This window comes from Geospiza fortis, unplaced genomic scaffold, assembly GCF_000277835.1.
Source record: "Geospiza fortis unplaced genomic scaffold, GeoFor_1.0 scaffold81, whole genome shotgun sequence".
Taxonomy (NCBI): Eukaryota; Metazoa; Chordata; class Aves; order Passeriformes; family Thraupidae; genus Geospiza; species Geospiza fortis.
In genome coordinates this window covers 775,433-787,397 of record NW_005054318.1, presented here as the reverse complement: position 1 = coordinate 787,397, position 11,965 = coordinate 775,433, and the positions used below count along the sequence as shown (strand labels likewise).

Below are 11,965 nucleotides of genomic sequence, written 5' to 3'. Positions count from 1 at the left end.
AGGGCGAACCCATAGTTATTCAGGAAGTCAATTTTGCCAGTTAGTTTCATTGGGAAGCTGATTTTCACATTTCCATCATTGTTTGTTGAAAGACGAATTTCAGAAGGGTTTGCCAAGAAGGAAATGTCATTATTTACAGTTCCAGTAATCCGTCCATGGAGCCGAGCATTGTGAGAGCCTGTTAATTCTACTTTCATTCCTAGAAGCTCTCCTGTGCCTTGCACATTCAGAAGGCTACGTCCCACACGCTGTGACTCCATTTCAGACTGAATCTGAAGTGCTGCAGACATTAAGGAGTGACATTCATATTTCATAGCTTGGTTGACTTTCAGGTACTTATCATTTATTCTGTTGTTGGCAGAAAATGTAATACTGGGGCCCTCAATCTTGAAAGTGGCAAGTGAATCGTGAGTGCCTTCATCAGAGAAATTAGGTGAAGTCCATTTCCAGTTTCCTCTACCAGCAGAGGTAAATGATATGTATCCTGCTTCTACCTCTGTTGTCATGTTATTGATCAGATCAGCCTGGCTAGAGAAATCAGCTTGCGGAATATTCAGTCTGTGAGAATATGCCATTCCACTCTGCATCCAAATTTTTCTTTGCAGCTTGATCATTAAGTTATTCTGTACCTCTACTGAATTTTTCTTTGTATTTAAGTTTGCTCTAGTTTCGGCTTCACCTACTACTGAGGTCCCTAAAAATACCACTTCATTGGTGTGATCAACTTTAAGGAACCTATGGTTGACTTTCACGGCATTTTTAAGGTTCAGCTGTTTCATGTCAGGGGCCAGCAGACGTGAATCTGCAGTAACACTAAAAACTAGGAAGTCTAATTTGGATGTTGTTTGAGCTGAAATAGAGGTAATAAATTCTGGGCTGTTTGCAGATATTGTGGTATTACGAAGCTCAGCTTGTGTAGATAGTGTGAAGAATGGAGAGGTGACTCTGAAAGCACCAGACAACTTGCCAAATGTAGGGGCAGTCACAGTATGTGGGATACTTGGGAGCTGGAACTCTGGTATCTTCATGTTAGGAATCTGGAGCTCATTTAGATTTAGCTTTGGAATCAATAATTCTGGCATTTGAAACTGAGGCATTTGTATTTCTGGGAAAGAAATATCAGAAAAAGGCATATCTTTCATCTTCAGATCTTTCAAATAGACATCAATAGATGGGAACTGAAATTCCGCAGACATGAATTTGTCTATTGTTCTTATGATCAGAAGCTTGACTTCAATCAAGTCAATTGTGAAGGAAGGAATTTGAAAGGTATTTAGAATTTTAAATTCTGGGGTAGTAAATTTCATTGGGATTTTCATGTCCTTTAGTCTCTTAATATTGATGTCATAGGAAGGGATACGGAGATCAGTCAGTGGGAGAATGAATTCTGGTGTTCGAAATGTTGCTTCCCGAAGACTTCGGAGACTAACCTCAAAGGCAGGTATAGTGACTATAACTGCCCTGATTTCAGGGACTTTAAATCCAGTTTCAACAAACTGTTTTACATTTTCAGCCCAATTTTTTAGATCATACTCTTCAGCCAATACAGTGATTTTTTTGGAAACTGTGTTCCATTGGTCAGAGATGTATACAACAACAGAATTGTAGAATTGGCTTATCTTCTGAAGACACCACTGGAGTTCCTGAGAAATATCCATTTCAGAAATCCTCTCTCGCAGGTCTTCCAGATGTTCATTTACCTTGGCTTTGAGATTAGCAAATGTTGTTGAGTCTATGAGCTCCCTGAGCCAGTTAATTACTGCAGCAAGCTTCGTGTCCTTTAGCTGTTCCATGTATTTTGAAATCACAGTTCTAAAATCTCTTATATACTGTTTCAGGGCTTCTGCTTTCTGTGGAAGTTCTAGATTTCTGAGTTCCTCATTTATTTTCTGAGTCACTTCTCGAATTCTGTTATTTGTGTCATCTACAAATTGGTCATAATTGAAAGCCTTGAGCTTTTTAATAACCATGTCAAGGAACTTGTTGACTTGCTTTATCATCTTTTCATAATCAAAAGTTTGCACTTTCTTGACAGCATCATCAACAAAAGCAACAACTTTATCAAAGCATGACTTCACATCAGCATTTTGCAGGTAGATGGTCAGTTTCTGGACAGTTTCTTTTATTCTGTACGTTTTAAGCAGTTCTATCATTCTGTCAATTAAAAAATATATCTGCTTATCAATTTCATATTTTATAATCAATTTGTGCATACGACCACGGAAAGCGCTGATCTTCTCAGATAATTCATATTCCTCTATCCAATTTAGAATAAAGTCTTTGATTTGTTCAAGAATTTCATTAATTTTTTCGATTGGCAATGATTGCTTAAATTTTTCTAAACATTCTTTAGCATCAAACGCTTTAATCTGTCGTTTCAAATTTTCTGCAACGCTTCTGAGATCAATATTCTGAATCTGAATCTTGAGTGATTCTAGCTTTTCCTGTATTTTAGCTGTAATCCTGTACTCATCATCAAGATTTTTAATCCAAGCCAATGTGCTGCTTCCGATTTTGTTAAGATCATATTGTTGGAAAAAAACCCGCAATTTTTCAATGATGTTGATTACAGTTGTTCTTACCTGATATTTGTTTTCTAGAGCTGTCATTGTTTCAACTATTTTATCAAGAAGCTGTGCAATAAGTGCTTTAATGTCGTACTGCTCATAATAGTCTTTGATGCATTGCTCAACTTTTATCAGATAGATCTGCAGCTGAGACAGTATTTCTTGAAGATTGTCCATGGCTTTTTCTAGCATAATTTGGAGATCATCAGATGTTATTCTGTAGTCCTTTGTGAAAGCAACAAAATTATTTTTCATGCTGCTAACTTTGCCTTTGATATCTAATTTGTCCATGTAATCATTAATGTCCTGTGGCAGTTTGTTCAAAGTTGCCTTGTACATTTTCATGTGCTGTTCTACATCTATGCTCTTCAGATAACGTTGTATCGGCTGCAGTATGGATAGAATGGTGCCTCTGAGTTTTTCAAAGTAAATTGGCAAATTTTCCAAGAAGGGTAGGCTAATAACATGCATATCTTTATTTTTGTCATACTTCACAAAGCCAGAGATGCTGAATTCTTGAGGCTCCGATATGCTGTTCCTGAGACCCAATAGATCAATTAAATTAACTTCTTCAGATGTTAATGGCAGTATGACTGGTCTGTCCATTACAGAGAGATCTGCTAAAGCTCTTCCATTAAGTTCCACACCGATCTTTTCTGCATTATTATAAGTGCTGAAATCCTGTGAATATACATTATTGTTTAGCTGACTTTTCAATTTCCAAGAACTTGACTGCTCCGACGGAGTAAAAAGCATCTGAACTTTGTTGTCAAGCAGGGTAGTGTACCTTCCTCTAGACTTCAGGCTATGGCTGGTAGAGCCTCTGTAATCATGGGAGAAAGTGAAAGCAAGAGGCTCTGCTTTAAACAGCAATTTGCTGTACAAATCTCCTGTGTGTTCACCCACAGCAACCAGCTTTCCATTAGCATTGGTGTGCACGTCAGCCGTGATGACAAATGGGGCCATAGTGGAACGCACAGCATTGCTGAAACGGAGAGGTTTGGAATCACAGTTTGTGTTCATGGTAACTGAGGAAGAAAGTCCTGCCACATCCAGATGAACTCTGTGACTCACTGCTGCACCTTGAACATTTGCCACAGTGTCTGTTTTCAAGTCTGCACTTAGACCAGCACATGTAAGGGTGTAGGTGTGCCTTATTTCATCTGCTCCATGGGCTCCTCTGACATTGCCACCCAAGTTCATATTCAGAGGCTCAAGAAGGAGTTCTGCTTTGTTGGAAACTTCCGTTTTAGTGTATTTAAGATTATTGCTCAGTTTAGCTGTTAGTGAGCTAGGCTCCAGTTGAAGGTCAAAAACATGTTTGTGGAACTTGTCAAAGCCAAAGCTGTTGTCTAATTTTGAAACAAACGTTAAGGATAAGCCTGGAATATTCAAGTCATTTGTGTACTCCAACTTAATCTCTTTGAATGATCCCTGCAAATTATTTGAAAACTTGAGTCCTTCTCTATTAACTCTGAAATTTAAAACATGTTTGTTGTCCATACCCAGAACCGTACTCTGATATTCACTTCCCAGCATTATTTCTGTAAGGCTCACTCTTCCACCCACATTGAATTTTGCATTGTTTTTCCCATAGCGCCCGGAAGAGGACAGTGACATGGAGCCTCCAGCAGTGTCGAGCTTGGCATTCATTTCGCTCTGCATTGCCAAGGGACTAAGCTGCATGTTGGTGGTTGCGCTGCTGGCTAGACCATACCGATTGACATTGAGTGATGACTTATGTGCAGCTCGATTCTTCTGATCAGTCAGAGAGATATCAGTGTTGAAAACAAGGTCCTGGGAATTGAGAGAACCTGCAAACACGGCAAAATACTGGATTTGCTTGTAAGTGGCTTGGTATTCAGATCGAAGTGCTGCCATCTTCTTTGACAAAATTATTTCAAGCTTATTGACACCTGCAGTATGTTGATACCTCCCGTTGGTTTCAGATGACATTTTCAGTTGGCTGTTTTCAAACTTCAGTGTAGCTGTGTTCTTCAGTAGCTCATTTTGTACATCAGAAACTGAAGTAATGGAAAATGAACCGTCACTGTATCTGCCAGATATCTGATTGGTAGCCTGAAGGTAAGAAGACTCCAACTTCAGATTTGATTTTCCTTCTAAAACCCGTCTCTTTTCATTGTATGTGGTAGACAGAGTGTAAATGCTTTTTGCATACACTGAAGCCACTTCCAGCTGCCCTTCCATATTGACATTATTTGTATTCATGTTATTGATCTTTTCAGAAACAATGTCACTGGAAAATGAAAGCTGAGGACCCAGAGTACTTGATGCTGTAAGTGATAAGGTGTAGTTTGCCACTGGAACAGGTTCATAATTCTTTCTGCCAGACAGCTTAAAAACTGATGTTAAGACTCTGTGCTTCAGGTGATTTTCATATGCATAGATGAATCCGTTTCTGTTATATGATGCTTCTCCAGAACCTTTAATAGGAAAAAAGAGACAAAGGGTAAGTATGTCTATACCTTTTCATCTTTGAGAACTTGTCTGATGCTACTGAACTTCTATGCTACTGCTTGAATTGCAATTTCTGTGATGACATTTTGTTTTAAAGGCCTAAGTGCTTTGGTAAATACTGAATATTTCAGTAAAAATGGCTACTATTTTGATATTTAAAGCTAAAGTTTTGAACTACAAATAAAGTTTCTACACTATACTACTAAATATAGTAATGTGAAATAGCATAAAATTATGTCATTATTTAAATTAAGAAGACGGACTCAAGAATAGCCCATATCTAACATTCCTAGATTTTAGTGTTTTCTTTATCATGCCTCAGTTATGGTGAGGAGTTTAGAAGAAAATGAAGTCAGGTTGTCCTTTTGCTGTTTAAGAACCCCAACTGCAATTTTAGGGGAACCAACTTAAAAAATACCATATTATGGCAATATATGGACATAAGAAAAGACAATTTTATATACATATATACACATATTAATAGACTGAGAAATAAATTGTGGGCATACCTACACATACACTTGCACACCTGATTTTGAAAACAGTTGATTTACCAGCTGCACAAGTGTTTGTAGAATCATGCCTTCAGTTTTGAAGGACATTTTCTTCAGTAAGGAACACCCAGGAAAACATGGACTGTAAAAGTTTTAAACTGACTTCTTCACCTTCAGTGCCTGAATAAACGGACACACCCAATATCTTTAAAATCAAAGGGAAAGTGATTTGAGATCATGCAACACCTGTCTTTAAATAGGAACGATTGTACTGTACCTGATATAAGGGATACAAAATGATTAAAGTAGGTTTGCAAACATTGACATCTAGCAAACATCCTTACCTTTCACACTGTAGGAAAGCAGCTCCAAAACTGAATCAGCATTTGTGTTATAGGTAGCTTTTACGCTGGTTGCTCTCTCTGTGGTGCTGTTAGTCACGGTGTACGCAGCTGTCCAGTTGTAATAGTTGCTGTACACATTAGCAGAGACCTCCAACTTGCCCAGCAAAGGCACACGGAAAGGATAGGATTTTGGAACAGTAAACGTTGGGATTCTGTATTCCTGAGATGGCACACTTATTCCCATGGACTCCACTACCAGAGGAGGTGTTTTAACAGTCTTCGGCATCCATATCTCATCAGATGATTTTCCCGCAAATGGCAGTGGAATATCAATTACAAAACTGTTTTTATTGAAGTTGTATCTGACCCGGCCTTCACTGGAAAATAAAGATAGAAAGATAAGCTGTTAGAAACCAAGTTCATAAAGCATATACAGGAGTTTTCATTATTTCCTCCTCTGCCCAAGATACCGAGCTTACTTACATGCTTATTTATACCAATGTCCTGACTTTAGTTTTAGAGAGAAATGTAACGATCAACATTTTCAAGCACTCATTCACCAGTATTCATCAAAAGTATTTTTGATACCAGGGAATTATTTCAATGTTTTTTCGGCTTATTTCATAAACAAAGGGACTTGTAGGTAAAATTTAAAAAAATCGTCCAAAATCATTGGCATAATATATCATTGGCACTTTTGGGATGCTGAGTACCAGAAAAAGGCAATTATGTTTTTTTAAAAAGTGATGTGTTCTTAGAGAAATGCATGAAATCATATTAGCATTAAGAATTTATCTCTTTCCCATTATAAGCATTTCAAAAGTTTCATCTAAATATTCAGCATTTTTTTAATTCTGAATAAAAGGAAATAAAATCTAAGCGTGCGACCAGGAACTAGGACTGAAAAATGGATCATTGGCTGACAAAGTGTAATTAGGAAAAGGCAAAACAGAAGGAAACTTGGCCTTAATTTCTGAATGAACAATAAGCTGGCAAAGATACTTTACTTGTTTTCATAACTGGTCTTTCATATTGCAAAATCATGAATTTTTACACTTAGAGCTGCATCCTGAGATGAAAATTAAGCAAATGCTTTTGAAATTTGTCCCTTTACAAAAAGATTATAAATTTACAAAAGGAAATTTGTTCCTTTAAAAAGCTACATAAAGGAGCAGTAAAAAACCCTATTATTGCTATTATTATTAGCACAGATGATAACAACCTAGGAGAAAAAAACAGTTTCCTCCTTGCTTATAATTAGCTCAGGAGCACAATGGCAGCAATAGAGATCTGTAGCATTAACACACCACACCATATTAGCACAATAAAAGATAATACATGAAAACCAGATCTAATAGATATAAAATTGAAGACTCTTCTCCATTTGTTTTTGGAATCCAATCTTACACTAGCCTCTGTTGTCCTTTGCATTTATTTCAGCATTTCATTTCTATGAAATTTAACAGAAGGGTAATGACATTCATACAAGTCCTGTGAAACTCTTGTCGGTAGAAGAGATGGGACCAAACTAGTGCACGCATCCAGTCCATATGAGTACAACTTCCCTCTTGAGCATGTCAGGCACGGGAGGAGGTCAGGTTGCTCTGTTGGTGCAGGTTAACCACTATGTGTAGGGGAATGGGAAGAACTGTCCAACAGGACCGCACAGGAAAATGTAGAGCTATGAGGGTGATGGCCAAAGTGTCAGCAGGGATGTAGGATACCAATCTATGAGAAACATGGCTTCGGTAGTTCTGCGGCTTAAAGACTGTTGAATGCTGTATTTTTATTCAGAATGCCTTATAATATAATACAATACTTTGGGATCTATTCACATACGACATGAAGTCATATTAAATGTGTATTAAATATGTACATCAATTCCTCTGTATAATTTCATTTCTCTGACTGTAAAGTTCTTTGTTATCATTCCAATTTTATGCTAATGTTTACAGCAATTCCATGCTGTTTTATAAAACCAAAGCAAAATAAAGTAACGCTAAAGTGTGAACAAATATCTATTTTCAGTTTCCTGTTTCACTATCCTAATTTTATTCCCTACCTTTTCAGGAAAAGTTCTTCAGGAATGGTGATAACAGGCAGGTTAAGTTTCTGAATGTTCAGTTCCTGCAGTGCACTTAGTTTGTCTTGCAGAGTCTGGGCATAAGGGACATCTTTGGATGTCTTTTGCAGCCAGGTGTTGGTTGCCTGCAATGAGGAGAAAAGTTTTGTAAAGTAAATAAAAAGTATTAGGACTTCTCAGTGAAGGTATCTGAAAGTCATTTGAACTACCCAAATACTGGGGTCTAGGTATCTGCTAAAGTGACTCATTCTTATCAAAGCTGGAAATACACAGCTTATTCAATTTGATGAGTGATTTTACAAGTAGTTCTTATTTTGGCTTTCATGGGGGACGCAAGAATTCCTCAGGGCTATGTACTGGAGCTGTAATATCTACTGCAGATTGAAAACCATACCACGATAAATTGTGACACGATATGTCGCAGTGTCATATCTGTATGAGCCACTTTCCGATCCAGAAGTTCGTTGGTACGCTTCTCTAGAGTTTTTGGGTAGTCTGAAAAGTCAACTGGGAAGGCAGAAGACAGTTTTTTCACAGCAGCACTGGCACCTGAATTCCACTCTAGCTCAACTTTCTCAGCATCTAAAATTCAAATTTTAAAAAGAAAATGGTAAAATTAGTAATATTCTTATTTTGAGAAATACTATGAACTAATATAAAAAGATGCTTAAATGTACAGGCTGCATATGTGGATCATGTTTTTGCTCCTACCATATCTGAGAAGAACTCTTTTTGAAATTGAGTTTCCATGAATTGTTGCAGCTGAGCTGATCTGAAGATATGCTTTGGTTGGTGAATAATTAACCAAGGCTTCACTTCCAAGTTCAGTTTCCAGGCGAGGAAAAGAAATGATGCCTCTTAACATTGCCTCTTCCACTCCAGCATATCTGTGAAAGAAAAAATACATGTGAATAAAAATATTTAATTGAATTTCTGAGGAGCAATTTCAGCATTTAAATCTATAGCAAAGGCATAATAGGTGTTATAAAAAATTAGATTGAATCAAACTTGTAAACACTGTTCTAATTCAATTAATATTTTCAGCTTATGCTAGTTACTTTGGAAAACCTGTAGTAGACTATTATAACGCTACTGTGCAGATACACACAGTAATGAGTCTGTGTTAATTTCAAAGGAGTGAAAACGATGGAAATATGTACCTGTCCTGGTAGAGTTGTAACTGAACCAAATTCTAAATGCCTTACTCAAGCTGAATTCTCTGCTCAGGATACAGACTGTGGCCATGAATCACATAGAAACAAAACACTTGGCAAAATATATTATGCCAGTGGGCTTAATTTTCCTTTATTCCCATTTATTTTATATCTCTGCATCTTTGTTGACTCGAGCAAGCTTCTAATGTTATGTTAGTGCAAATGAAAGGGAATTGAGGTCTCTGACATCTGTCCAAAGCTCCCACTGATATCAGAGGCAATTCTACATGAACAGCAAAGACAAAGACTCCCTGGGGCACCATCAAGATCACAGAATTCCATGGAAGATTGAGGTTTATTAAAGAATGTGATCAGCCCATTTCACTATGGGCTTCTGAGGCAGACACTTTTAGAAACCCTGGCAGGCTGAACATTTTTGTTAGCTCCCCTGTAGATGTTCCCGGAAATATTCTCATCGAGAAGCGTGGGAATTTTTACAGGAAGCTCTCAGTTATTTTTGGTTTTGTTTCTTACTGAGTGCCATTAGATTTCTTCATGGGGAGATGTAATAACTTTTTTTTAGAGCCAAGCATATCCAGTAAAAGATAATACCTCTCTGAACAAACCTTGCCTTGTTTATATCCTTGGATTATCACACCTGCAATAACAGTAGTACAATGCATTCTTGTAGTCATGTGTGTGCAAACATGGAAGAACTACCTCAAGGAACTTGTAATACAAATTATATATATATACACATAGTAGGAAAGATCAATCAATGTGTTATATGTAAATGTATGTGTTATATCAAATGTATGCATTTGATACATTAAAAAGAAAACACTTTAAAATTTTTCTATAATGGGGTTTCAATGGCAAGTTTATCTGTGTCTGTATTTAAGAAATTTCTCCAAAACAAGATAAAATTTTGTCAAATTTTTACATCCAGTGAAACCTTTTCAAAGGTAGCTTTTAAATTCTAAATGTTTTCCTGAGTTACCTTATGTGGCCAGTAAGAGTAACTTCTGTAATCTTCTTGTTGTTGACGTCTAAGACAAAGGTGTATGCTTTCTTCCCAGAAAAGGATTCATCAGTAATTCTGAAGTTTGTACCAAAGTCAACACCAACATCTGGAATCTGGACATCACTGGTCAAAATTTTTTTGCCTCTGTTGTACCTGAAGGTCAATGTGGCCTCATGCTGGTTTATACCTAGAAAATATAATGTACTTTGTTTATTCACAACTATGGAATCTGTTTGGACTTTTCTTAAAAGCAGAACAAAAAGAATCAGCTGACAATTATATCCCACTAAAGATCTAACACAACTTTTAATGAGTCTGATTTGCAACTGGGCCATCTTTTTTCTTCTCATCTTCTAAATACACCATGGGCTGACCCACTGACCCATCAATATTTTTATTATTTAAATGACCCCACAGATGTTTTGTATGCTTTCATTCCGTATTTCATAAGAAACATATTTTTCTCATGCTTATATAGCCCCCCTCAATATCTCCTCTTCCTTGCTTCCATTCACCAACATCACACTTTTATTAAAATCATTCAAAATACAAAATCAGCCTCTCATCATGAAAATCTTGCACTGAGATTGCATGAGAGGAAATCTAGTTAAATTGTGGGCCTGCTTGGGTGTGAAAATAGTATTCTATCTTACACTGTTAATAATACTATTAAGAATTATTAATAAAAATGTCTTTTCTATAAAATGACAGTTCAAAACTGTCAAAACAGTTCAAAACAGTTCAAAACACAGGGGTTTTTTTGACACTTACCTTCTGCCTGGACAGCAAACTTTAAGGTGTCTATCTGGTCATTTCCCTCTCTCTGCAGTTCGTAGTTTGCACTTGCAGAGTATTCCTTTACTTCGCCTGTGGACACTAATTCAACCTCAAATCTACAGAAGGAGTAAACAAATGTAACTTTTTTGTCCATGACCACAATCAGAAGAAATCATACAGTTCTCAACAGCTCTCTTTTTGAGCTGCTGCTGCCAGTAAGTTTTGAAAGATTTTTTAAAGGTAAGCTTGATGTGAGAGACTATTGGAGACTAAGCGGGAAGGTAGTTAACACAAAATAAACATAGTCTAAGTTGACATGACTTACCTGGATTCTCCAGTCAAGGGAAAATAGGGAACTGCTTCTGCGGCAGTGGAATTAGGGTACAATACTTTGGTGCAGAACTTTAGACCAGGAATGAAAGGCTTACAAGAAGTTGAGGTTTTTTGGTTCTCTATCAGAGTTGGAATCTCTTCAGTTTTGGCTGGAGACACCAAATGTAGCGTATTGCTGGAACAGAAAAGTCAGTAATTTATTCCCAGGACAGGTGCTCAGGTGTCCTATTAACACAGTTACTTCAGAATAAAATTCGCTTATTGATGTAGGAGCTAACCGAAATAACATCTGGCTTTACATGATGTAGGTATTATTATTGATAACTATAATTTAGTGTATTGAGCCATTTTCTCTCTCTAAAATTAATCTAAGTAGTTCATTTAAATTCAATTTTAAAATCTGTATTGCTATTATAATAATTTTATGTGAAAAAAAACCAAAATAATGGAAATAGTAAGAGTCTTGTATAAAATTTAAAAAATAGCGACAAATAATCCGTAAGCCATGACTCCAAGTCACCACTTATCTGGCATATTTGCTTGTCTTACAAAAGAAGTTATCACAGTTTTACAATGTCTAGGATTTTTCTGAACTGAAAATTTCTCCATGCCTGCCCTACCTTTTCAATTTCACCACAATAAAAACCAAGAAGAGAAGGAAGAACATAGGCTTGAAATTCTCATGCAGTTCTCATTACCTGATACTGAGGA

General features: G+C 36.8%; 1 protein-coding gene across 1 annotated transcript in view; it reads right to left on the bottom strand.

Moving 5' to 3' along the window:
* Positions 1 to 11,965, bottom strand: part of APOB (apolipoprotein B) — a 35,390-nt gene that overhangs the window by 7,030 nt on the left and 16,395 nt on the right. The window contains 8 exon segments of the mRNA XM_031056447.1: positions 1 to 5,011; positions 5,884 to 6,260; positions 7,946 to 8,091; positions 8,361 to 8,548; positions 8,678 to 8,853; positions 10,121 to 10,331; positions 10,916 to 11,037; positions 11,247 to 11,471. The exon segment at positions 1 to 5,011 is cut by the window's left edge and continues 2,564 nt beyond it. Of these exon segments, the coding sequence (XP_030912307.1) occupies positions 1 to 5,011; positions 5,884 to 6,260; positions 7,946 to 8,091; positions 8,361 to 8,548; positions 8,678 to 8,853; positions 10,121 to 10,331; positions 10,916 to 11,037; positions 11,247 to 11,471 (6,456 nt within the window).